The 23,068-nt window shown below is 35.6% G+C and overlaps 1 protein-coding gene across 1 annotated transcript in view; it reads left to right on the forward strand.

Moving 5' to 3' along the window:
• The window catches only part of bent (projectin protein bent), a 62,427-nt gene that overhangs the window by 23,496 nt on the left and 15,863 nt on the right, over positions 1-23,068 (forward strand). Inside the window, 39 exon segments of the mRNA XM_089173233.1 lie at positions 1,177-1,215; positions 4,591-4,738; positions 4,818-5,054; positions 5,466-5,602; positions 9,130-9,255; positions 9,331-9,475; positions 9,574-9,713; positions 9,799-9,943; positions 10,029-10,170; positions 10,261-10,385; positions 10,920-11,273; positions 11,361-11,567; positions 11,641-11,949; positions 12,024-12,614; positions 12,706-13,011; positions 13,098-13,400; positions 13,487-13,771; positions 13,858-14,169; positions 14,254-14,556; positions 14,630-14,911; positions 15,020-15,319; positions 15,401-15,703; positions 15,790-16,071; positions 16,157-16,462; positions 16,540-16,842; positions 16,927-17,228; positions 17,301-17,580; positions 17,661-17,966; positions 18,054-18,328; positions 18,417-18,723; positions 18,811-19,692; positions 19,790-20,092; positions 20,182-20,463; positions 20,539-20,838; positions 20,925-21,227; positions 21,437-21,724; positions 21,727-21,894; positions 21,975-22,097; positions 22,178-23,065. Of these exon segments, the coding sequence (XP_089029359.1) occupies positions 1,177-1,215; positions 4,591-4,738; positions 4,818-5,054; positions 5,466-5,602; positions 9,130-9,255; positions 9,331-9,475; positions 9,574-9,713; positions 9,799-9,943; positions 10,029-10,170; positions 10,261-10,385; positions 10,920-11,273; positions 11,361-11,567; positions 11,641-11,949; positions 12,024-12,614; positions 12,706-13,011; positions 13,098-13,400; positions 13,487-13,771; positions 13,858-14,169; positions 14,254-14,556; positions 14,630-14,911; positions 15,020-15,319; positions 15,401-15,703; positions 15,790-16,071; positions 16,157-16,462; positions 16,540-16,842; positions 16,927-17,228; positions 17,301-17,580; positions 17,661-17,966; positions 18,054-18,328; positions 18,417-18,723; positions 18,811-19,692; positions 19,790-20,092; positions 20,182-20,463; positions 20,539-20,838; positions 20,925-21,227; positions 21,437-21,724; positions 21,727-21,894; positions 21,975-22,097; positions 22,178-23,065 (11,137 nt within the window).

Here is a 23,068-nt window from a genome sequence, read left to right on the forward strand (position 1 = left end):
CGGCAAATTCGTTGACAACACGACTATCGATCACTCTTTTGCAAGGTTTCGAATTTCTTTTGGCCAAAGAACCAATCCTAACGTTCTAACTAATAGATCAAGCGTTTTGGCAAGCATTGTCTGCAAAAAGACACTCATTTGGCGTTAACGAATGTTTAGGACATACGAGGATCACCGTCGGCACGTGAATCATGTCATCTTGTAAATATCTTGTAGTCAGAATGCGTTCACTCGTTAGTTTTTGTTAGCTGAGAAAACTTGTCGCTATTAATTTCATACTAATCAAAAGGAAAGACTAATGACGATGATTTCTTCAGATTACCATCGTCTATTACGTACGCGAAATTTGGATGTTAAAACATCTCTTTCTCTTTTATTAAGATTATACAAAGATAGATATTTTATTTTCAATATATAAATATTTGATATATTCGTCAGACACGCCTCGTACTTGCTAGAGTCCTATCCTAGAACGCAAAATATTCTATTATTGTCATTTCTTAATATGAATGAAATGATATTAGAAAATTGCGTTGGAGGAAAAAAAGGCATCCGAAATTGTAACAATTCGTAATGATAATCAATCCAAGCGTTACCACGTGAATGCGAATACATGTGAACCACTGATTTTTAACCCCATTTATATCGGTCTAGCATACATTTGAATAATGTCGCCCGATATACTCTGGTAAGAATAAGCCTCGAATAGCAAGAAGGACCTTGTGTTTGTCTACAACGAATCCTTCCATTCGTTCTTTCGTCCATGTCCATTCCTCGTGAGGTATCATTTGATTCTATTCTATTCTTTTCTTTTCTCTTCTCTTATTGTGCCGTCTTTTTCCATTTCTTCTATTTTCTCTAGTTTACTTATCTATTCGTATTCCTTAGTACACAAACACAATTCTATCTATCAACCCTCTTATTAATATTTTCTCAAAACGGTTATTTTATGTAGTTTATCGAATTGAAATGACATAATTTGAGTATAGACATTAACACCGAAACACTCGTTGAACTGTACGCATCGTTTACGTAAGAAAATTCTTACCAAGTGACGAGAATTGGGGAGAGATTTTTGTGAAAATCATTCGGAGAAAAAATAGAAAAAGAAGATTTTTTTGTAACGCGACATATTTTTCGTCGAAAGCTTATATCCGCATCTATGATTTTTTACAGTTGGGAAAGTTACGACCTGGGGAGGTGTTGGACGCTAAGGTGAGATTTGTGTTCGCTATAACACAAAGCTTACCTACCAAGTACCATCACCTGCAACATTTTTACTATTTTATCGTTTTACAGCTGCTCTGTTTCTTATTCCTATTGTTTCTCACTTTGCCCCCACCCCACACTCTTTGACCCTTTATTTTTACCCTATAATTTTATGTATATTTTATTTCTTATTCTTCGCAATCTTCATCCCTTCGATTGAATTTTTATCGACACTCATGAATCACTTCGCTTGGCGTTCTAATTATTTTAGATTATTCTTAATCACTTTTATGGATTTTGTTCTTAATGTGTTCATTCTACAATTAATGTTTAATTGGATCACCACGCGAACGTGATTCCCTTTCTTAAATGTACATGCTCAGCTTAACGACAAGTGTAATCAAACAAAATAATGAAGTTTCAAGTAACAATGACAACTAAAAACATGCCCATTGGGCATAATAAGACCCCTGCGCCACCCTCTCAGCCCTTGACCCCTTGCAACAAGTAACGACACGTTATTACGAGACGAAAATAATGATAATAATAATAATTTTGTAACATATTTTTTTAGCTAAATTTTGTGGGGCTGATAAACTATCGTTGCCGCTGCTATCGCATTCTTACACTACCATCCGCAAACCCCCTTGACAAATACAATTATTAATTTGATTTCTTGAGCGTATGAGGATGTGTCAACATTTTAATTACCACGATAATGTTTCATCATTTTTGAATATTATTCGGACAGGTAACGATACGTGACGATCGACTATATGGCCCACCAACTAGACCACAAGCCCGACAACCCCCCCCCCCCCCATTGATCTTTCTTACTATCTCTAGATTTTTTTTATTTTTCATGCACCACGAACAGAATAAGTACGGGCGCCCAGGTGAACTGCAGGAGAAAGAGGTTAGCAACAAATTCCTCCTGAATATGTTCGCACACGTTATCTCGAGAGTAGAATTTTTTCTATATATATTTATTGATCTGTAGTAAGAACAATTTAAAATGATCTTTGTTTGATGACTTCGTTCTTTGTCGAGATCGAACGAAATGAAGAAAATTTCATTTTCGCGAAGGTTCAAATGTAATGCAACCTACGCGAGTTTGATACGTTCGTCCGACTAAATACGGAGTCTTACTACTGCGCCAAATAAAATCGTTATGCCCGCTGTACAGATACTGCTTAATTCGAGCGAATACCGTCTGTGTATTTAATTCATTGAGAAAATTGGATGACAATAATGGTGGTAAGATAGTTTTTCTTTTTTTTTCCCTCCCTAAATACATTTGTTTAACATCCTTTATCTTTTTATATAATATTATCAAATATAAAGTGTATATTATATCCCGATACTCGTACAATCCCGATGTCGAAAGATGTACCACCATTAGTGATTCAAGTAGCAATAAAATCGTGTCACTTGTACATAGACAAAAAATTTGGCTGCTTGATTTATAGTATGAATATAATTTTATATGTGTACATAAAACAAAAAATAATATTTCGTGTATATTCGTTTAAGTACAATTGTAAGGATAATTTTCGTGCTCACCCTACGTGTGTTCATCGTTTTTACTTGTTCGCATTAGATCTAGTGAAAACACCAAAAAATTGATTGATGCCACGGACAAGGCGTTATATGAGATTAAGCTATAATATATATATATATATATGTATCGATCAATGATTATATTAGAATATTTCTTTTTTACCACCATTTATTTTCTCAACAATAAAATGTTCTCTCGTCTTGGCCGTGGTTTGTAAATATAATTTATCTTGTCACTTTGTAAATAATCTTAATTATACGATTTATTGGTAGATGACTTTAGTACTGCACAAATTGTTTGTCATCCTCATTGGATCCTGAAAAAAAAAAGAAAAAGACTATTTGGTATACTAAAAGATATTTTCTACGTAAAAAGTGGTAAAATAACATCCATCCACCCCACGACTGTTATTAAGCCCGTATCTATCTATTTTCCCTCATTCTTTTTTCTCATTTCCATCAATTTCCTTTATCTAACAATTTCAACGACGAATTATTATTATTATTATGAATTATTTGGACGTTCATAAATTAATTTGACGATCTATCGACGAAATACTTTTAACCAATATTAATTCTATTTGTTAACCAATATATTTATCCCAATTGAAAACAAAACTCACTGGAATATAAAACAAATCCCGTTTTTTTAGCTTTTTAGATAATATCAGCGATTTAATAAACGAACGTTTAGCAGCTTATTTTTTCTTTGCACATTTCATTATAAAATGAATGAATTTATATTGTTATTCCATTCTATTTAATTACATCAAACAAATAATGGCGTATTGACTGAGTGGTCTCACGAGATTTGACTTTTCCCCCAATTATAAGCTCACAATTATAAAAATTCAATTCTTCATAATCTGCTTTACTATCTTTTTCTCTCGTTTGCTTTTTATCTATCTATCTGTTTCTCTTTCTCTTTCTTTCTTTCTTTCTCTCTATTTTTCTCTCTCTATCAGTACGCCAAATCATCATGAAAACCATACATATTATCTTCTTTCATATTTCATAAATAATTTCATGCGACATGTTCGTCTAATATAACGTTTATCATTTATCATAGATCATGCGTGTTTAGGAGATATTACGATCTCCAGAAACCAAAAAACAAATATGTAAATACATAGAAACCTATATCATCATCGCATTCCTCAAGTGTGTCCAAACAACCACCCCTGTATAAATTAATATGTTCTACGTACATATGTTCATCTGTCGGCTTAATGAAAATTCAAGAACATATTTATACTAATGTTTCTTGAAATCATTGTGTAGCTATAGAATAAACATAATAGGATCGTTTAGATAAATCATTAAATTGAAATAAGACCCAGTTTTAATGAATTAATCAATCGATCTTATTTCGTTTGCATTAGCGACATAGTTCAATTCCTTTTGTGTATTATTCCTATCGTGCTAATAGAGGCATCCTGCTAGAGGATGAGTATACTAGTGTCATTAACGGGATTGTATTCACTTAAGTGACTAACCGTGTAGACATTTAAATGCTTATTTAACAATGTGACTTATTGTTGTAACTAACAGCTGTATCTAATCGTAGATAAATGCCAACAAAAAAAATGATCACGCGAATTCGTACGAATTTTATAAATAGAAAATTCTATAATATCTATAGCAATATCTATATTCAACGAATAATATTATGCATTTTAATTGTATTATCTCGTACGAATTCGTTTAATTTATGCCTACGATACGATAAATGCTTTGTAGAAGAGAATTACTTTTTTTTGCTGATATTTCTCATGGAAGAAATAAAAGTCAGTTTATATAATGAACGAATAACGAATACAGAGGCGTCGTCCAAGCACGGACGTAAGGAGACCCAGCGTGGCGGACCTCGAGAATAAAATCAATCAACCTAGCACACCTCTTAGAGATGTTGGACCACCAGGACCACCTCAAATCGTTGATGTCCAGGAATCATATTCCGCCGTCGAAGGTAAACTTTTTAACCCTTTCACACATTTGCCATTATTATTTTTTTTCTTTATCATTTTTTTTCTTATTTTTAATAATAGATTCGACGGCGTACCTCACCGTTGCGGTGGAGGGTACGCCTGCGCCGACCTTCAAGTTCTACAAGGGAATCACCGAGATCATCGAAGGTGGTCGTTTCAAATTCCTCACGGACACGGAAACCAATACAATCACCCTATGTATGAGAAAAACTAAACCCAACGATGAAGGCACTTACAAGATTGTCGTTAGCAATATCCATGGAGAGGATTCTGCTGAGATGCAGCTCTACGTATCTGGTAAGTATTCATTTACATAGGAAATATTCTTTCATTATTTATAAAAATTTGCGCCTGTATGAATGCAACCCTCCAGACACACTTTAAAAATGTTTCTTGAGAGCGCCATTTGTTGAGAATGAATTTCTTTTTCAGCTCAAACTGTTTATACACGCGTGTATTACGGATTGCGTTTTTTTCGTGCAAAAAAAAAATCCCGTCCAACAGATAGCGTTCGCAAGCAAGATTTTCAAAGTGTGTCTGGAGGGTTGCATCCCTATAGGCTCAATGTTTTAATAATTATTATATAAATAATTACGTCTCATTCTTTTGGAACTGGCTTTTTTGAAGTTTTCACTTCTAACTTGTGTGATCAGCACACATGTTTATTTTTTATATCACATATATTTATATATAATAATTGATCTACAGATGCTAGTGGTATGGATTTCCGTGCAATGTTGAAAAAGAGAAAATATCAAAAGTGGGCGAGAGAGGAAGCGGAACAAGAAAAGGTAGATTTGAAGGAAGTGGAAAAGCCTCTGCCAGCTTTGAAGAAAGTAGAAAAGGTAATCATTATTATTTTGTCACCCCATTTACTCTACAATTATATATTGTAATTCTTAATTATTTGATTTTAAAATGATATTATAAAAGTAATAATAAAAATGTTATTCATATAATTAATTTAAAAGTTAGATCATTGCATCGTGCCAATGTGAAATTGTACATTAAATGTTACAATAACACTTCACTAACAGCTCGGTGCACGGGATATAAAAAAAGAGAAAAATCTTGAATGATTAATGAATGCATCGTTGTTGTTGTTGTTAAAACATCTTTCCAAGCTGCCAATTCGTTTGGCAAGTAAACACGAAAGGTACGAAAGGGTAGCTTGGATCTAATCATATTGACAATTTTTTCAGACTTTCGAAGAAAGGGTGTAACTTTTACCGAATGTGACGTTTCGGATGATTTGATGATATTGTCAGTTGTTTTTCTTCTTTCTCTTATTCTTCTTTTCTTATCTACATTCGACAACTCTCGTAGTCGTTGCATGGCAGGGAGCTGCATGGCAGCGAACTACATGGAAGGAGCTGGTACCAAGACGGCTTGGATATAGTGATCTTGTCGGAGGGTCAGGAAATCTATCGAATTCCTCTCGACAAGAAGGAAGAACCTAACTGGAGCTGGCTCAAGGTTTTTCGAGCAACCCTATGTAGTAATTCCTGCTAAAAAAAAAAAAACAAAAAACAAAACGACAAATCTTCTACCTTAATATTTTATACGCGTCGGAATATTTATACGCGTCAAATAAGAATTTTAGACGAACGTCTACGAGACTTCTATACTTTTCTTATTTTATTTCTAATTAGTTGCTACAGAAAGTCGTCGACATTATCTTTGCACGGTGTTTTTCATTTCGTATCAATTTTAATCAATTTTCCTTATATATTTTTCATAATATTAACCATTTTTTTGGTAGATGCTAGTACCATTTTGTTTGAAATATTCCGGTAATATTCAACAATAATTAGACGTTAAATAACGAACGATTGTTTATCCTTTTCCTTTTTGTTTTTTTTAATAATCTATACGGTCATTTTTTTTGTATTTTCTTATCCCTTACCCAATGCATCGTCCACACTGTATAATTTAGAGTTAATGCTGAGCTTCGTATATGTGTATGTCTACATTCGCACGTTATACATTTACACACATCTAATTACGAATCGGATGATCAGCATAATAAAAAAACTGCATTTTTCACGCACGTGGCACGCCATACACTTTGTACATTTTGTGTTACTACGACTAACGCCTCAAAACGTTGTAATAATAGTTGTAATCAATGTTATTAATATCGGTTGAAAATGTAGAAATGCATCGTCGCGTAAGTGTAACATTTACCTATGAAACGGGAACAAGCATTAACTCTAAATTAAACGTAAAATCGTTAAACAAAAAATTACAAAACATGAAGGATCTCTCGCAACCGATATTTTCAAAACTGTCGATTTGCAAATACATTATTGTCATTAACTTGCTTTGAAGCATGATCTAAATTAAAATTAAAAAAAAAAGGATAAAAAAAAGAACACACACATGCACGCACAAATAAAAAGCTGAAGAAAATCGGTTATTCGAGTTCCTTGAAAATCCTGTATTTGAATGGTAAGAGTGGAATTAACGGTCATGTGTGTGTGCCTCGCATGCAGGACGTCTTCGACATTCATCGCAGACCAAGTTTGCAGGAGCTAATCGTCGACTGGCCGACACTAGTGGCAAGAATCAAAGAAAAGGTTCGCGATAAATCTTAAAGGCAATAATTCCTCGCATTCCTTCATTCTGGTTGAACACAGCCTCGAAATGAAGCCTCTACCAATGACCCGCCAGGCTTTTTTATTGTTTTCATTACGCGTGTATTCTGGCGAATTATTCAATCCATTTCTTATTTTCAAATTAGCAATTGTATCGTTAAATTTACGTTTATTTACCCAAATTTTTGGAATTGTCCTCAAGCAAAATCGAAAATTTCTTTGAAATCTCCCGCTATGAGCTTTCATCATTGATTATTATCATTGATTGTTCGATTGATTATACGATTATTTCTAATAATCAATATTATGCTTTAGCCAGCGCTTTGATATTTTCTTAACGGAATGCTAGCTTCACCAATACCGTAAGTGTATAATAATATGTTTTATACAGTATTACGTTTCTAGTGTTGTATCATTTTAATCCCATTACTCATATTAATTAATGATGATCGTTTTGTAGAGTTATCTATATTGTGGCACACTAACTAAAATAGTTCACATTTGTTTAAATTGATGTTAGTCGATCGAAGTCAAATGAAAGTATTTCGTTCCTTCTAAGCCGATAGCATATTCTCAAGATAAAGGGACAAGTTATTAGTTTAAAAACGATTTAATGGACTACACCTAAGTTAACTGCAGTTGGATTTTATTATTTTTAGAATAGTGGATCTCGTAGGCCCTCTCTGGCAGAATTAATACCCGACTGGCCGACGCTGCATCACTTCACCAAAACGGAGGTTGGACTATTCTTCTTCGATGGCGTGATATATCTTTAAGATTTCACGTTATATATATTTTAATGCCTGTTTATATCTGTCGCATTATTCTCGATAGCCTTGGAAAATGATTCTTACTATATCTATTCTTACTCTCGCTACTTAGACTCCCTTACTAAGAGGGCATCCTCTTATCAACTTATGTTTCTTTACACTTTTACAGTTAATGTTCTTCTTTACTTTCCATTCATTATATTTCATCATACATCAAATTATAAGCGGATACATCTTTCTACGTATCATAGATTTCATTCTTACATTTCTTTATAAGATTATCAAATTTTTGTATATCTTACTCGTTTTGAAGGTATAGCGATTCCAAATAATTTCCATTCATTTAAAACATCAAATTAGATTTGATAAAAAGTTTCAACGTAAAATTGTTACGTGATTTCATTGGAATCACTATACCATTTTATCTGTACTTTCTCGATGTTGTTTTTTTACGTTTAAACAATATTTCTTCTTCTTCTTCTTCTTCTACTTCTTCTTCTTCTTCTACTTCTTCTTCTTCTACTTCTTCTTCTTCTTCTTCTTCCTCTTCTTCTTCTTCCTCTTATTCTTCTTCGATATCTGTACTATGAGCACGTATTGTAAACTTCGACGAGATGTGTGATGGTACTGTTTTCTTCATCGATATCGTTCTTCTGATCAAATTCTTTAATAATAATAATACTTTCACAATTACGTCTCTTTAACGAGCATGACGGTGAAGGCTTTAAAATAAATATCACCCTACGTTGTTCTGCGAAAATCAATCGATGGTGCACTTATCTTTTTTTTCTTCTTTTTCTTTCTTTCTCGTCGTTTATATTTTTTTCGGAGCTATGAATAAAAATTAAGAAAGAGAAAGCAGCGTTGTTTAATACATTTTTTCGTCACTCTACGGATTCGTATTTTCTTAAATAAAAATACGACGAATTTTTGGGGAATTTTTCTAATGTCGATATTACATCGAGAGCCTTGTATCTAACTGATCGATTTATTATTGTTTCATAGAAACCAGAGACTTTCTTAAAACCATTGGTGGATCAGTATGCCAAAGAAGGAAAAGACAAAAAAGTCGTCTTCGAAGCTAACTTTTCTAAACCGAACTGTAAACCAAAATGGTTCTTCCGAAAAGATGTAAGAAAATCATCAAATACCTATTATCTTTATATTTGAACGATCTAATAATATTAATACAAAATCCCAACACAGGAACTCTTCCCCTCAGCCAAATACAAATTCAAGAACGAAGAAGATTCTTATCAACTTATCATTTTGGGACCTAAAGTTGAAGATACGGGAAAATATACTATTGAAATCAGTGGCGTTTCCAGTACTGGTTTCCTCAATGTCGATGGTATACTATCAGTCATTTCATTTACTTTTACTCATTATAATACTTTATTTTTTAAAGTATTGATAATTGGCACATTTGTTTTATTTTGTCTTTTTCAGAACCCGATCCAACATATACATTCACGAAACCACTTTCAAAGAAAACAAGTGGATACACGAAGCACGAATGTTACATGGAATGTACAGTCAGTTCAAATCTTGCCACGGTTTCATGGTTTAAAGGAAAAACGAAACTTGAGGTAACGTTTTTACTTCTTTCAATTGAAACAATTTAAAGATACTATTTGAAAAAAATATAATTAAAATATGTGACTTTTCTATTAGGATGGCGACGTTTACAGTATTTCCAAAGACATGTCAGGTGTTTGTCGATTGACCATTAAAAGTGCTACTATAGAAGATAGCGGCGAATACATTTGTAAAATAAACAAGCAAACGGATAAAACGGAAACGGTGCTCACCGTCGTTGGTAATTTTCTTGCATTCCTAATCTATTTTTCATAATTCATTTATATTTAACAACGATAATAAATAAATACTCTTCTGAATTTCAGAATATCCATATAAATTCGTTAAGGTCCTAAAGAGTCAGCAATTAATAGAGAAGGAAACTTTGACTTTACTCTGTGAACTCGATGACGAAAATGGTGATGTTAAATGGTTCAAAGGTGATCAAGAAATAGTAGCTGATAAAAGGTAATACGAAACATACTACATTTATAATAGATAGTAGATATTTTTCTTATTAATTATATTATTAACGATTATGAACATTACATTGTACAGAGTACAAATCAAGGCAGATGGTAGAAAGAGGAAACTTGTTATTAAGGATTGCAAGGTAACAGATGCTGGAAATTATTCTTGCGTGAGCAATGCCGATAAGACCGAAGCCGAGATCATTATCAATTGTAAGTTATTTTTCCAAAATTTACATTATTCGTGAGTGCACAGTATTAGAAGTAGGATAATTTATTATTTTTACTTTTCTTTCTAATTATTTATTTAATAATTATAAAAATGTGCGCCTGTAGGAATGCTCCAGACCAATTTGAAAATGTTGTTTGCGAGCACCATCTGTTGGGACGGAATTTTTTTTTCTGCTCGAGAGATAGGCAACCTTTAATGCATTAGTGTATGAACAGTTTTGACTGTAAAAAAATTCCTTCCCAGTATATGGCGATCGCAAGCAACATTTTCAAAGTGTGTCTGAAGGGTTGCATCTCTATAGGCGCGTATTTTTATAAATAATGATAAAAATTAAACTTTAATTTTGTAATTAGTTATTCATATTTTTAGAATAATATTTAGTATCTTACATGGAAAGTAAATTTTCAAAGATTAAAATTTCGTTTTTAAATCACTCCTATTTTAATGAAGTTTTCAGTTAGAATAAAGAAACTTTTGAAACGATGTAATATTTTATTAAAAATTAAAATTTTCAGATGCCAATCGATTCAACAAAAAGTTGAAGGATACGATTGCGATCGAAAGAGAGAAACTAGTACTCGATGTTGAATTACAAGATCAAACTGCACCGGCAATATTCTCTTTCAATGGACAAAAGATCGAACCTAACGAAAGGGTGGAAATTAAAAATCTTGGTGGTGGTAAACATCAGTTGATATTCAATAGGATTGAAATGACGGACGATGGTGAAATTACGTGCGAGAGCGGACAATTGACGAGCAGCTGCAAATTGACTGTTAAAAAGGGTGAGAGCAAACCTATCGTCGATATACCAGACAAGGTTGAAGGACCATGTAATGCACCTATTGTCTTCGTTGTACCTTTCAAGAGTAAGCACATTTTCTTATCATTTATAATACATAATGGAATATTCTTTTTGTCTCGTACGTTTTATTATTGAAACTTTATTATTTTAGTCGAAGGTACTAAACAAAGTCAGATAGAAGCAAAACTTTTGAAAGATGGCAAACCATTGCCATTGAAAGATGTTGAAGTAGTCGTAGGCGAAGACAAAGTCACATATAAAATCAAAAAACCTCAGCGTGATTTATCTGGAATTTATCAAGTTAAAATTGGTAATGTTCAGGGAGAAGAAGTTAAAGATGTTAACATTAACATGCAAGGTATATATCTTTGAAATTATATATTATTATATGATTATACTTTGACGATTAAAACAAATATTTTATTTTCCAGACGTTCCATCGGCCCCACGAGACGTTGACGTTACCGAAGTCTTCGCTAATTCATGTGTGGTTTCCTTTAAACCATCGAAAGATGACGGTGGTTCTCCTATCACGAAATACATTATCGAACGGCTCGATCTAAGTTTGAAATCCCAATGGGATAGCGTCGGAGAAGTTATGCCAGGAGAAAAATGCGTTTATAAAGTCGAGGACCTTGTGGCAAAGAAGGAATACAAATTCCGTATACGAGCAGTGAACAAGCTTGGTTCTAGCGAACCCGCTATGTTTGCAAAACCAATTCTAGCGAAAGATCCTTGGGGTAGAGATCAACTTATTTATATTTTTTTTTATCATTGTATAAGAAGTTTATTTAAAATATTTTGTCTTTTCAAGATGAACCTGGTAAGCCTACTGACGTGGATGTAACCGATTGGGACAAGGATCACGCTGATCTGAAGTGGACCAAGCCAGAAAATGATGGTGGTGCACCTATTACTGGCTATATAATCGAGTATAAGGAAAAATTCGGGAAAGAATGGGTCAAAGGAAAAGAAATCGTTGGAGATGTTACAGAAGCTACTATCGATGGTCTTAAAGAAGGAACACAGTATGAATTTAGAATTCGTGCAGTTAACAAAGCTGGTCCTGGTGAACCATCTGATGCAACCAAACCAATAATAGCAAAATGTCGATTCGTAAAACCTTACATAGTTGGAGAAGGATTGACAAATTTGATCATCAAGAAAGGACAAGTTATCAAATACGATATCAAATATGCCGGTGAACCTGAACCAGAAGTACATTGGTATCTTGGCGATAAAGAACTTGTTCAAGATGCTGCCGAAAGGATTACTATCGATAAATACGAAAGAAATTCCGTACTTACCGTTAGAAAGACTACTCGACCAGATTCTGGAAAATACAAATTACTCCTCAGCAACAGCTCTGGTACATGCGAGAGTATTGCCGATGTTGTTGTTCTTGGTAAGAGCCTTTTAAATTATCCTCAACGACGAGTAATCTCAATTTTTTTCTAACAAGTGTAACTCTATGAAAATTAATAATTCTTATGCAGATAAACCAGCAATGCCTAAGGGACCATTGAAAGTCGAAGAAGTTCGTGCGAATCACGTTAAAGTTAAATGGGAAAAACCTCCGGACGATGGTGGTACCGATATTACTGGATATGTCCTCGAAAAAATGGATCTGGATACCGGACGTTGGATACCAGCTGGAGAAGTCGGACCGCATGAAGATACTTTTACGTTCTCAGGTCTGACACCCAAAAAGAAATATAAGTTCCGTGTTAAGGCTGTTAACAAAGAAGGTGAATCCGAACCCTTGGAAGTCGAAGAGGCAATAACTGCAAGGAATCCATACGGTGAGAAACTTTGAGATTTTTTTCAGACAAATCTACTTCTCTTTTTATCTCATATATTGTCATATAACTTGGTGATCATTTTCCAGACGAGCCTGGAAAACCTGGAAAGCCGGACATTTTCGATTACGACAATGTCAGTGTTTCTTTAAGATGGGAGAAACCCTCAAGCGATGGTGGTCGACCGATAACTCATTACACTGTAGAAATGAAAGATAAATTCGCAGTAGATTGGGTAGAAGTGATGAAGACTTCCGATGCAACTCCGGAAGCTAAAGTGGAAGGTTTGAAAGAGAAAATGGTTTATCAATTCCGTGTAAGAGCACACAACAAAGCTGGACCAGGGGAACCAAGCGAACCAACCGATAATCACCTTTGCAAACATAAAAATCGTAAGGACTTTGTATTTCAATGTCTATCAAATGAATACTAATTAAATAGAAAGTATATTAACAATAATATATATCACATATTTTAGTGAGACCAAGGATCGACCGTGAAAACTTCAAGTCTATTATCATAAAAGCTGGACGTACTCATAAATGGTCGGTAGATGTGTCAGGTGAACCACCCCCAGAATGTAGATGGATTTGGAGGGATAATATACCATTAACGACTACCGAACGTATTAAAATCGACAATGTAGACTATCACACAGATTTTACAATCGTTAATGCAATGCGTAAAGATACCGGAAAGTACACATTAATTGCTGAAAATGTAAACGGCAAAGATGAAGAAACTGTAGAGCTTACTGTACTTGGTAAGTACAGTAGTATACTTCGGTATATTTGCTATATCATTTAATTTCTCTTATTAACTGATCCATTACAATTTGATTATTATCAGGAAAACCAAGCCCACCGAAAGGACCACTTGAAGTATCAGACGTGACGAATACCAGTGCCAAAGTCAAATGGCAAAAACCGGAAGATGACGGTGGTGTTCCAATCAAAGAATATGAAATTGAAAAAATGGATACTAAAACTGGCAAATGGGTCAGGGTTGGTAAAATACCTGGAAATTCACCCAATATGGAATTTGACATTACCGGTCTGAATCCAGGAAGTGAATATAAGTTCCGTGTAACTGCTGTTAACGATGAGGGTGACTCTGAACCACTTGAAAGCGAACGCGGTGTTGTTGCTAAAAATCCTTATGGTAATATTTCAATGCAACGTGATTGTTATTTTCAATCTATAAAACAAATCATATTTTCTATCTAACACGTTACTTCATTTATAGACGAGCCTCACAAGCCAGGAACCCCAGATATAACAGATTACGATAATGAATCTGTTAGTTTGAAGTGGACTCCGCCCGATTTCGATGGTGGTGCACCTATAGAAAAATACATAATCGAAAAGAAAGATCGTTATAAACCTGATTGGGAAAAAGCTATCGAAGTACCTGGAAGTCAACTTGAAGCTAAGGTTCCCGATCTCAAGGAACGTGGCGAATATCAATTCCGAGTAATTGCCGTAAACAAAGCTGGACCCTCGCCACCATCGGATGCATCCAAGATGCAAATTTGCAAACATAAAGCATGTAAGTATGAACATTCCTATGAATATGAATATTCCTATATTCGTATATCGAATTAATTTGAAACTTTTTATAGTAAAACCGAGAATCGACCGAACTAATCTAAAACCCATCATTGTACGTGCCGGAAAACCAATTAAATACGATGTTGACGTACGCGGTGAACCACCTCCAGAAATTACTTGGCATCATGCAAATGTTGAAATTAAATCTGGAGGAAATATAGAAATTGTTAATGTCGATTATAATACAAAATTAAATATTACTGATAGCGTTCGTAAAAATACTGGCGTATGGAAAATACGTGCTGTCAATCCTCATGGTGAAGACGAAGCAGAAGTTGAAGTCACTGTTCTTTGTAAGTTTTTAAACGTGCTATTGATTAATATTATTTTTAATATTTGATTAAATGACGATGAGAGAGTGTGCTATCATTGAAAGCCTTAATATCATATAATTTTTACAGCTGCTCCTGGTAAACCAAAAGGACCATTGAAAGTGTCAGATGTAACGAAGAATGGCTGTAAAATCAAATGGGGTAAACCTGAAGATGATGGTGGTAAACCTATAACTGGTTATCAAGTTGAAAAGTTAGATAAATCAACGGGCAGATGGGTACCAGTTGGTCGTACCAATGATACCGAGATGGATATCAAAGGTCTTCAGGAGGGTCATGAATACGAGTTTAGAGTGAAGGCATTGAACGAAGAAGGAGAATCAGAACCACTGCTGACAGACGGAGCCATACTTGCCAAAAATCCATTTGGTATAATTTTTTATCCGTATACTCCGCATCAATTATATTTGAACAATTTGCATTATCATAAAATTGTAATTTGATTTGCAGACATAGCAAGTAAACCTGGAGTACCAGAGTTTGAGGATTGGGATGTAGATCGTGTTGATCTTAAATGGGAACCACCTAAAGATAATGGCGGAGCTGCCATTATTGGATATATTATTGAAAAGAGAGAGAAACCATCGACCCACTGGGACGAATGCCTAACAACTGATTCGCCGCAACCAAAGGGTCGCGTTACAGGTCTCAAAAAGGGTGCAACATATCAATTCCGAGTACGTGCAGTAAACAAAGCTGGGCCTTCAGAACCTAGTGATCCAACGAAACCGCACATAGCAAAGGCACGATTCTGTAAGTATATTCTTATTTATCATATTTTCGATGATTGTTCCTATTTATTCAAATTTTATATAACACTGTTTTTTGATTATCATTAGTGAAACCACACATAAATCGAGATAAATTACATACCATCAAAGTGAGAGCCGGACAACATGTAAAATTAGAAGTTGATATAGAAGGTGAACCACCGCCAACTGTTACTTGGAGTTTTGCCGGTGCAACACTAGAAACTGGTGCAAACGTCAAAATTGATAATGAGGATTATCTTACCAGAATACAATTAATCAGTCCTAGTCGTAAACATACCGGCAAATATACGATTAAAGCAGTTAATGATTCTGGACAAGACGAGGCTGATGTAGAAATTAATATCCTAGGTAAATGAAGATTATCATAACACGCATTTTAATATGTAAATATTAAAATTGTTTTACTCATTTATTCTTCTATATAAACAAATAGACAAGCCTGGAAAACCTGAGGGACCTCTAGAGGTAACTGACGTGCATAAAGAAGGATGCAAATTGAAATGGAATAAACCAAGAGACGATGGCGGACTACCGCTTACAGGATACCTTCTTGAGAAAATGGATATTACAACTGGTCGTTGGGTTCCAGCTGGCATTGTAGATCCAGACAAAACTGAACATGCTATTACTGGTTTGGAACCTGGTAAAAAGTATGAATTCCGTGTAAAAGCTGTGAATGAAGAAGGTGAATCCGAACCTCTACAAACAGACACTGCCATTCTTGCTAAAAATCCTTATGGTATGTACCAGATCTCAGAAAACTTGTACATTCGGAAAATAATAAACTGTATTAATACCTTCGTATGAATTTTTTAGATCCACCAGCAGCGCCTGGTTTGCCAGAAATTATTGACTGGTCTGAAAATATGGTGAAACTTAAGTGGGAACCACCAATAAGAGACGGTGGTGCACCTATTACCGGTTATATTATCGAAATGAAAGACAAATATGGTACAAGTTACGTAAAAGCTGCAGAAGTACAAGGACCAATTTGTACCGGTACTGTAGAAAGATTACAAGAAGGTAATCAATATCAATTTCGAGTACGAGCAGTAAATAAAGCTGGACCTGGTGAACCAAGCGAAGCAACTAATCCTCATACTGCTAAGGCCCGTTGGCGTAAGTTTTACTGCAATTAATATTAATTATAATTATGTTTTGCGTTTATTATATATTTACTTTAAATGGTCATTGAATTTTTAGTGAAACCTTACATCGATCGTACCAATTTGCAACCTATAACGGTAAAAGTCGGGCTTACAATAACCTTAGATGTGAATATAATTGGAGAACCACCACCAACGGTAACATGGACTTTCAAAGATCAAGAATTAGTGTCGAATGATCTCATCCGTATCGACAATATTGACTATAATACAAAATTCATCATTCTAAAAACCAAACGTGAACAAACTGGAAAGTACGTGATACGAGCCAAAAATGAAGTTGGAGAAGACGTTGCCGAAGTTGAGATTACCGTTCTTGGCAAGCCAAGCAAACCTAAGGTAAAAAAATCAACAAAATTAATGTTCAAGATCAAAATTTACTAACCAAATGAATTTCTATTATTTTAACAGGGTCCTCTGGAAGTATTCGACGTTAACAAACACGGATGCAAATTAAAATGGGACAAACCTGAAGACGATGGTGGATCGCCAGTTGAATATTATGAAATAGAAAAGCTCGATCCTTTAACTGGACAATGGATATCCTGTGGAAGAGCCACTGAACCAGAAGCTACAATCACGGGATTGCAAGAAGGCAAACCTTATAAATTCCGTGTAAAGGCTGTAAATAGAGAAGGCGAATCCGATGAGTTGGAAGCTGACAAATCTATTATAGCTAAAAATCCATTTGGTAATTTAATAGACTAGAAATATTATGAAGTGTTTTTAATAGACGACAGTATATTATTATATAATAAATCAAATTTCTAGATGAACCTGGTAAACCTGGACGTCCAGAATTACGAAATTGGGACAAAGATTTCGTTGATCTCGAATGGACTCCACCAAAAGATGACGGTGGTGCTCCTATTGAAAAATATATTGTTCAAATGCGTGATAAGGAAGGAAGACAATGGGTAGATGCTGCAAAAGTTCTTGGTGATCGCACTATGGCCAAAGTTACTGAAGGTATTCAAGAAGGTCATGAATATGAATTCAGAGTAGTAGCGGTTAATAGGGCAGGTCCAAGTGAACCCAGTGACGTTTCAAAGAGCGTCATTGCAAAACCTCGTTTCTGTAAGTAAATTTAATCGTTTACTCATTTTACTTTCCTTTCAATCTTACGAGAAATAATATTATATTATTTTCTTTTTTTCCGTACAGTGGCACCTCGTATCGATCGCAAAAATCTACACAAAAAAGTTATGCGAGTTGGACAAATGCTACGCATTGAAGCGGATATCATAGGTGAACCGCCTCCAATTATAACTTGGAAATTAAAAGATGCAGTACTAAAAAGTATGGATCGTTTGAAAATTGAAAATGAAGATTATCACACGACATTTATAATGAGTAAATTACAAAGATCCGATACAGGAACTTATACTGTTATTGCCAAGAACGATAGTGGAACTGATCAGGTTGACGTTGAAATACAGGTTTGTTAACTTCATTGTATAATAATTTTTGAATTATTTTTTTTATGTCGATGTTATAATTATTCTTTACTATTTAATTTCTATACAGGTCGTAAGTAAACCTGCCAAACCAAAAGGTCCACTTGAGGTATCTAACGTGACAGCAGAAAGTTGCAAGCTCAAATGGGACAAACCTGAGGATGATGGTGGTGATCCAGTAGATCACTATGTCATAGAAAGAATGGATGTTGATACTGGTCGTTGGGTACCTTGCGGAACGAGTAAGGTACCTGAAGCTGACATCAGTGGTCTTAACGAAGGCAAAGATTATTTGTTCAGAGTAAAAGCCGTTAATTCTGAAGGAGAATCCGAACCATTGGAAACGGCTATACCAGTTACTGCCAAAAATCCTTATTGTGAGTATGAGTACATGATTGGATTATTCGGTGCGAAGATTTCATCAATGTAATATTTATTATAAATTTATTTCTTTTTCATTTTAGCCGAACCCGATGCACCTAGCAAACCTGACTTAAAGGACTGGAGTAAAAATCACGTTGATCTTAAATGGAAAGCACCAAAGAACGATGGCGGAGCACCGATCGAAAAATACATTGTCGAAAAGAAAGATCAATATGGTAAATGGCAGAAGGCTTTAGAAGTTCCTGGTAATAAAACAGATGCCAGAGTTCCCGATCTTGTGGAGGGACAAAAATATCAGTTCCGAATAAAAGCAGTAAACAAGGGTGGTCAAAGTAAACCAAGTGAACCTAGCGATACTTTGATAGCTAAAGATCGTTACGCAGCACCAAGAATAGATCGTACTAATTTGAAAGATATAACTATCAAAGCCGGTAATCATATACGCTTGGACGTTAAAGTTACTGGTGAACCACCTCCAACTAAAACCTGGTATCTCAATAAAGCAAAACAAGAGACACAGAATGCGGTAACAGTAGAACTTGAAGACTACAGGACTAAGTTCTTAGTATCTGTAGCTTCCAGAGCGCACTGTGGTACTCTAACTTTGAAAGCCGAAAACAGTTCGGGCAAAGATGAAGCTAGCATTGAAATATTGGTATTAGATAAACCTAGCAAACCGGAAGGTCCTTTGAAAGTTTCTGATGTTCATAAAGAAGGTTGCACTCTTAAATGGAATCCACCATTAGACGATGGTGGTGTACCATTAGAGCACTACGTTGTTGAAAAAATGGACACAGAAAGTGGAAGGTGGATACCTATTGGTCGTACGAAAGAACCAAATATGGTTGTCGAAAATTTAGTACCTGGACAAGAGTACAAATTCCGTGTCTCCGCTGTTAATGCAGAGGGTGAATCGGAACCTTTGGAAACCGATCACGGCATCGTTGCCAAGAATCCATTTGGTAATCTTTCTTTTATTGATTTCTAAATATTATAGTAGACAAATAATCATTTTATCTTGATGAATATTTTATTATTTTTATTTTCTATTTCCCACAGATGAACCTGGACCTCCTGGACGACCAGAGGCTGCCGACTGGGATAAGGATCATATAGATTTAAGATGGACTCCACCGTTGAATGACGGTGGATCTCCAATCACCGGATATGTGATTGAAAAACGTGAAAAGGGAACACCGCGCTGGATCAAAGCTTGTGAAACTAGTGGACCAGAATGTAAAGGTCGTGCTGATAATCTCGATGAAGGTGTTGAGTATGAATTCCGTGTCAAGGCAATTAATGCTGCTGGTCCTGGTGAACCATCGGACACCAGTAAACCCATTACCGCTAAAAGTAGACGAAGTAAGTTCTATTATTTCGATGATTGTTCTTACTTTCTGCAAAACATTTTTTGCAAAAGACACTTGTTTTAATTACTGATCATTTTTCAGTGGCACCGAAGATTGACAGGCGAAACTTACGCGACCTCACCGTACGCGAGAACGAAGCGTTCCACTTTGATGTTAAAATTTTGGGCGAACCTCCACCAGACGTTACCTGGGTTTTAAATAACAAGAGCATAACACAAACTACACATCGTAGAATACAAAATGTACCTTATAATACGAAGTTCTTTAATGATAAACCTGAACGTAAAGATTCTGGTTTATATAAAATCACGGCTGTTAATCAACATGGATCTGATACGGCAGACGTTGAAGTCATAGTTGTCTGTAAGTATTTATCAAAGTGTAATTGTTCATTAGACATATAATAAGAATAAAAACTAAACTTTAACATTTCTATAGGTAAACCTAGCAAGCCTGAAGGACCATTAGAAGTGTCAGATATTCACAAGGAAGGTTGCACGCTTAAATGGAAGAAGCCTAAAGACGACGGTGGTGAACCTATTGAAGGTTATGTCGTAGAAAAGTTCGATCCAGAGACTGGTGTATGGTTGCCAGTTGGAAAGACGTCAGGACCTGAAATGAAAGTCGAAGGTTTAACGCCTGGACACGAATACAAATTCCGAGTGAAAGCCTTCAATAAAGAAGGAGAATCCGAACCATTAGAAACATTCAGCTCTATCATTGCCAAAGATCCATTCAGTATGTTTCCGTTCATTTCAAACTATATTTTGAATATAAATAATAAATTTGGAAAATAAATAATTACAATTTGTATTTTCTCGCAGCTGTACCCAGCCCACCAGGAGCACCAGAACCAGTCGATTGGTCAGCTAATCAAGTAGATCTTACATGGAAAGAACCGGTCAGTGATGGTGGTTCTCCAATCACTGGATATATTATTGAGAAAAAAGACAAGTATAGTACAATGTGGGAAAAAGCTTTGGAAACTGAAACACCCGTTACGCAAGCTCTTGTACATGGTCTCATAGAGGGCAACGATTACCTCTTCCGTGTAATTGCAGTAAATAAAGCTGGTCAATCGGAACCGGGTGAAACCAGTAAAACATTTACGGCTAAACCTCGTTATTGTAAGTATAACAAATTTGTTGGCTATTTATATTGTTAGATATATAATTTAGTTGCTAATGTAACGATGGCATTGATCTCATGGCGCTTGTACATTCCACGCGCACCTAATATGAAAATAAAACCGATTGATACTATATCGAGTAGAGTTTGAAATCAATTTGCCAAGAGACAGGGGTATTTATTAACGTTCGTTTCTTTCTCTATTTAGTGGCACCAAAGATCGACAGACGTAATTTGCGCGACGTTACTCTCTCGGCTGGATCTCTGCTAAGATTTGATGCGAACGTCATCGGTGAACCTCCACCACACATAGAGTGGCGATACGGTGCTATTCCTCTGCACTCTGACAAAAAAGTACAAATCGACAATTCAGATTATAGTACGAAATTCAGCATCCGGCCAGTTTCACGCGACGACAGCGGCGATTATACTGTAACTGCCAGTAATTCATCTGGAAGAGATTCAGTTACTGTTCAAGTAACAGTAACTGATAAACCTTCCCTCCGGAAGGACCACTACAAGTTACGGACGTCCACAAGGAAGGATGCAAGTTGAAATGGAAGAGGCCAAAGGACGATGGAGGCACCCCGATCGAATATTACCAGGTGGATAAGATGGATCCAGAAACAGGTTGCTGGATACCATGCGGTCGTTCCACCGAACCGAGTAAGTATTCTCAAATTTCACCCTAACATACCATCTGTTTTGATATCATTATAACATCTTGCAATAAATATCATTTTTAGACTTGGAAGTAAGCGGTTTAACACCTGGCAAAGAATATTTATTCCGAGTGTCTGCAGTTAATTCCGAGGGAGAATCCAAACCGCTAGAAGCAGAACAAGCAATATTAGCTAAAAATCCATATGGTATATATTCAATATTTTGAAATATCTTTATTATATTGAATTATGGATTATTATACTTAAACGTTTGTTTAAATCTTTAGACGAGCCAGATAAGCCAGGAGATCTTCGTGCTACCGATTGGGATAAAGATCATGTAGACTTGGCATGGACACCACCGGCCAACGATGGCGGTTCACCAATCACCGGCTACATAATCGAAAAGAAAGATAAATACGGAGAATGGGAAAAAGCTGTGGAAGTACTAGGGGATCAAACTTCGGCAACTGTGCCCGATTTAATAGAAGGACAGCCTTACGAATTTCGAGTAAGGGCAGTTAACAAAGCAGGTCCTGGCGAACCTTCGGATCCGACACCAACTATAATAGCAAAACCACGCAATCAAGCACCTAAGATAGATCGTACCAACTTAATCGAAGTAAGGATCAAGGCAGGACAAAACTTTGGTTTTGACGTAAAAGTCATTGGTGAACCGACACCTACGACGAAATGGATGTTAGGAAGTAGGGAAGTAAGACCAACCGATAGAATAAAAGTCAAGCATATTGATTATAACACTAGCCTGCACGTCCGAATGGCAACCAGAGCTGAATCTGGCAAATATTGTGTAACCGCTGAAAATATTAATGGCAAAGACGAAGCGTACGTCAAAGTTACCGTATTGGATAAGCCTAGTCCTCCTCAAGGACCTCTTAGGGCCAGTGACGTACATGCAGAAGGATGCAAACTTACTTGGAAACCGCCAGAAGATGACGGTGGTCAACCCATTGAAAAATACGTCGTTGAAAAGATGGACGAAGTTACCGGACGCTGGGTTCCGGCAGGTGAAACTGATGGACCAGAAACATCGGTAAACGTTGAAGGATTAACTCCTGGTCATAAGTACAAGTTTAGAGTACGTGCTGTTAACAAACAAGGCAAATCAGAACCCTTAGCCACGTCGCAGAGCATCGAAGCTAAGAATCCATTTGGTA

This window comes from Polistes dominula, unplaced genomic scaffold (genome assembly GCF_049000335.1).
Source record: "Polistes dominula isolate Pdom_NZ unplaced genomic scaffold, Pdom_raw_medaka scaffold_35, whole genome shotgun sequence".
Classification (NCBI taxonomy): Eukaryota; Metazoa; Arthropoda; class Insecta; order Hymenoptera; family Vespidae; genus Polistes; species Polistes dominula.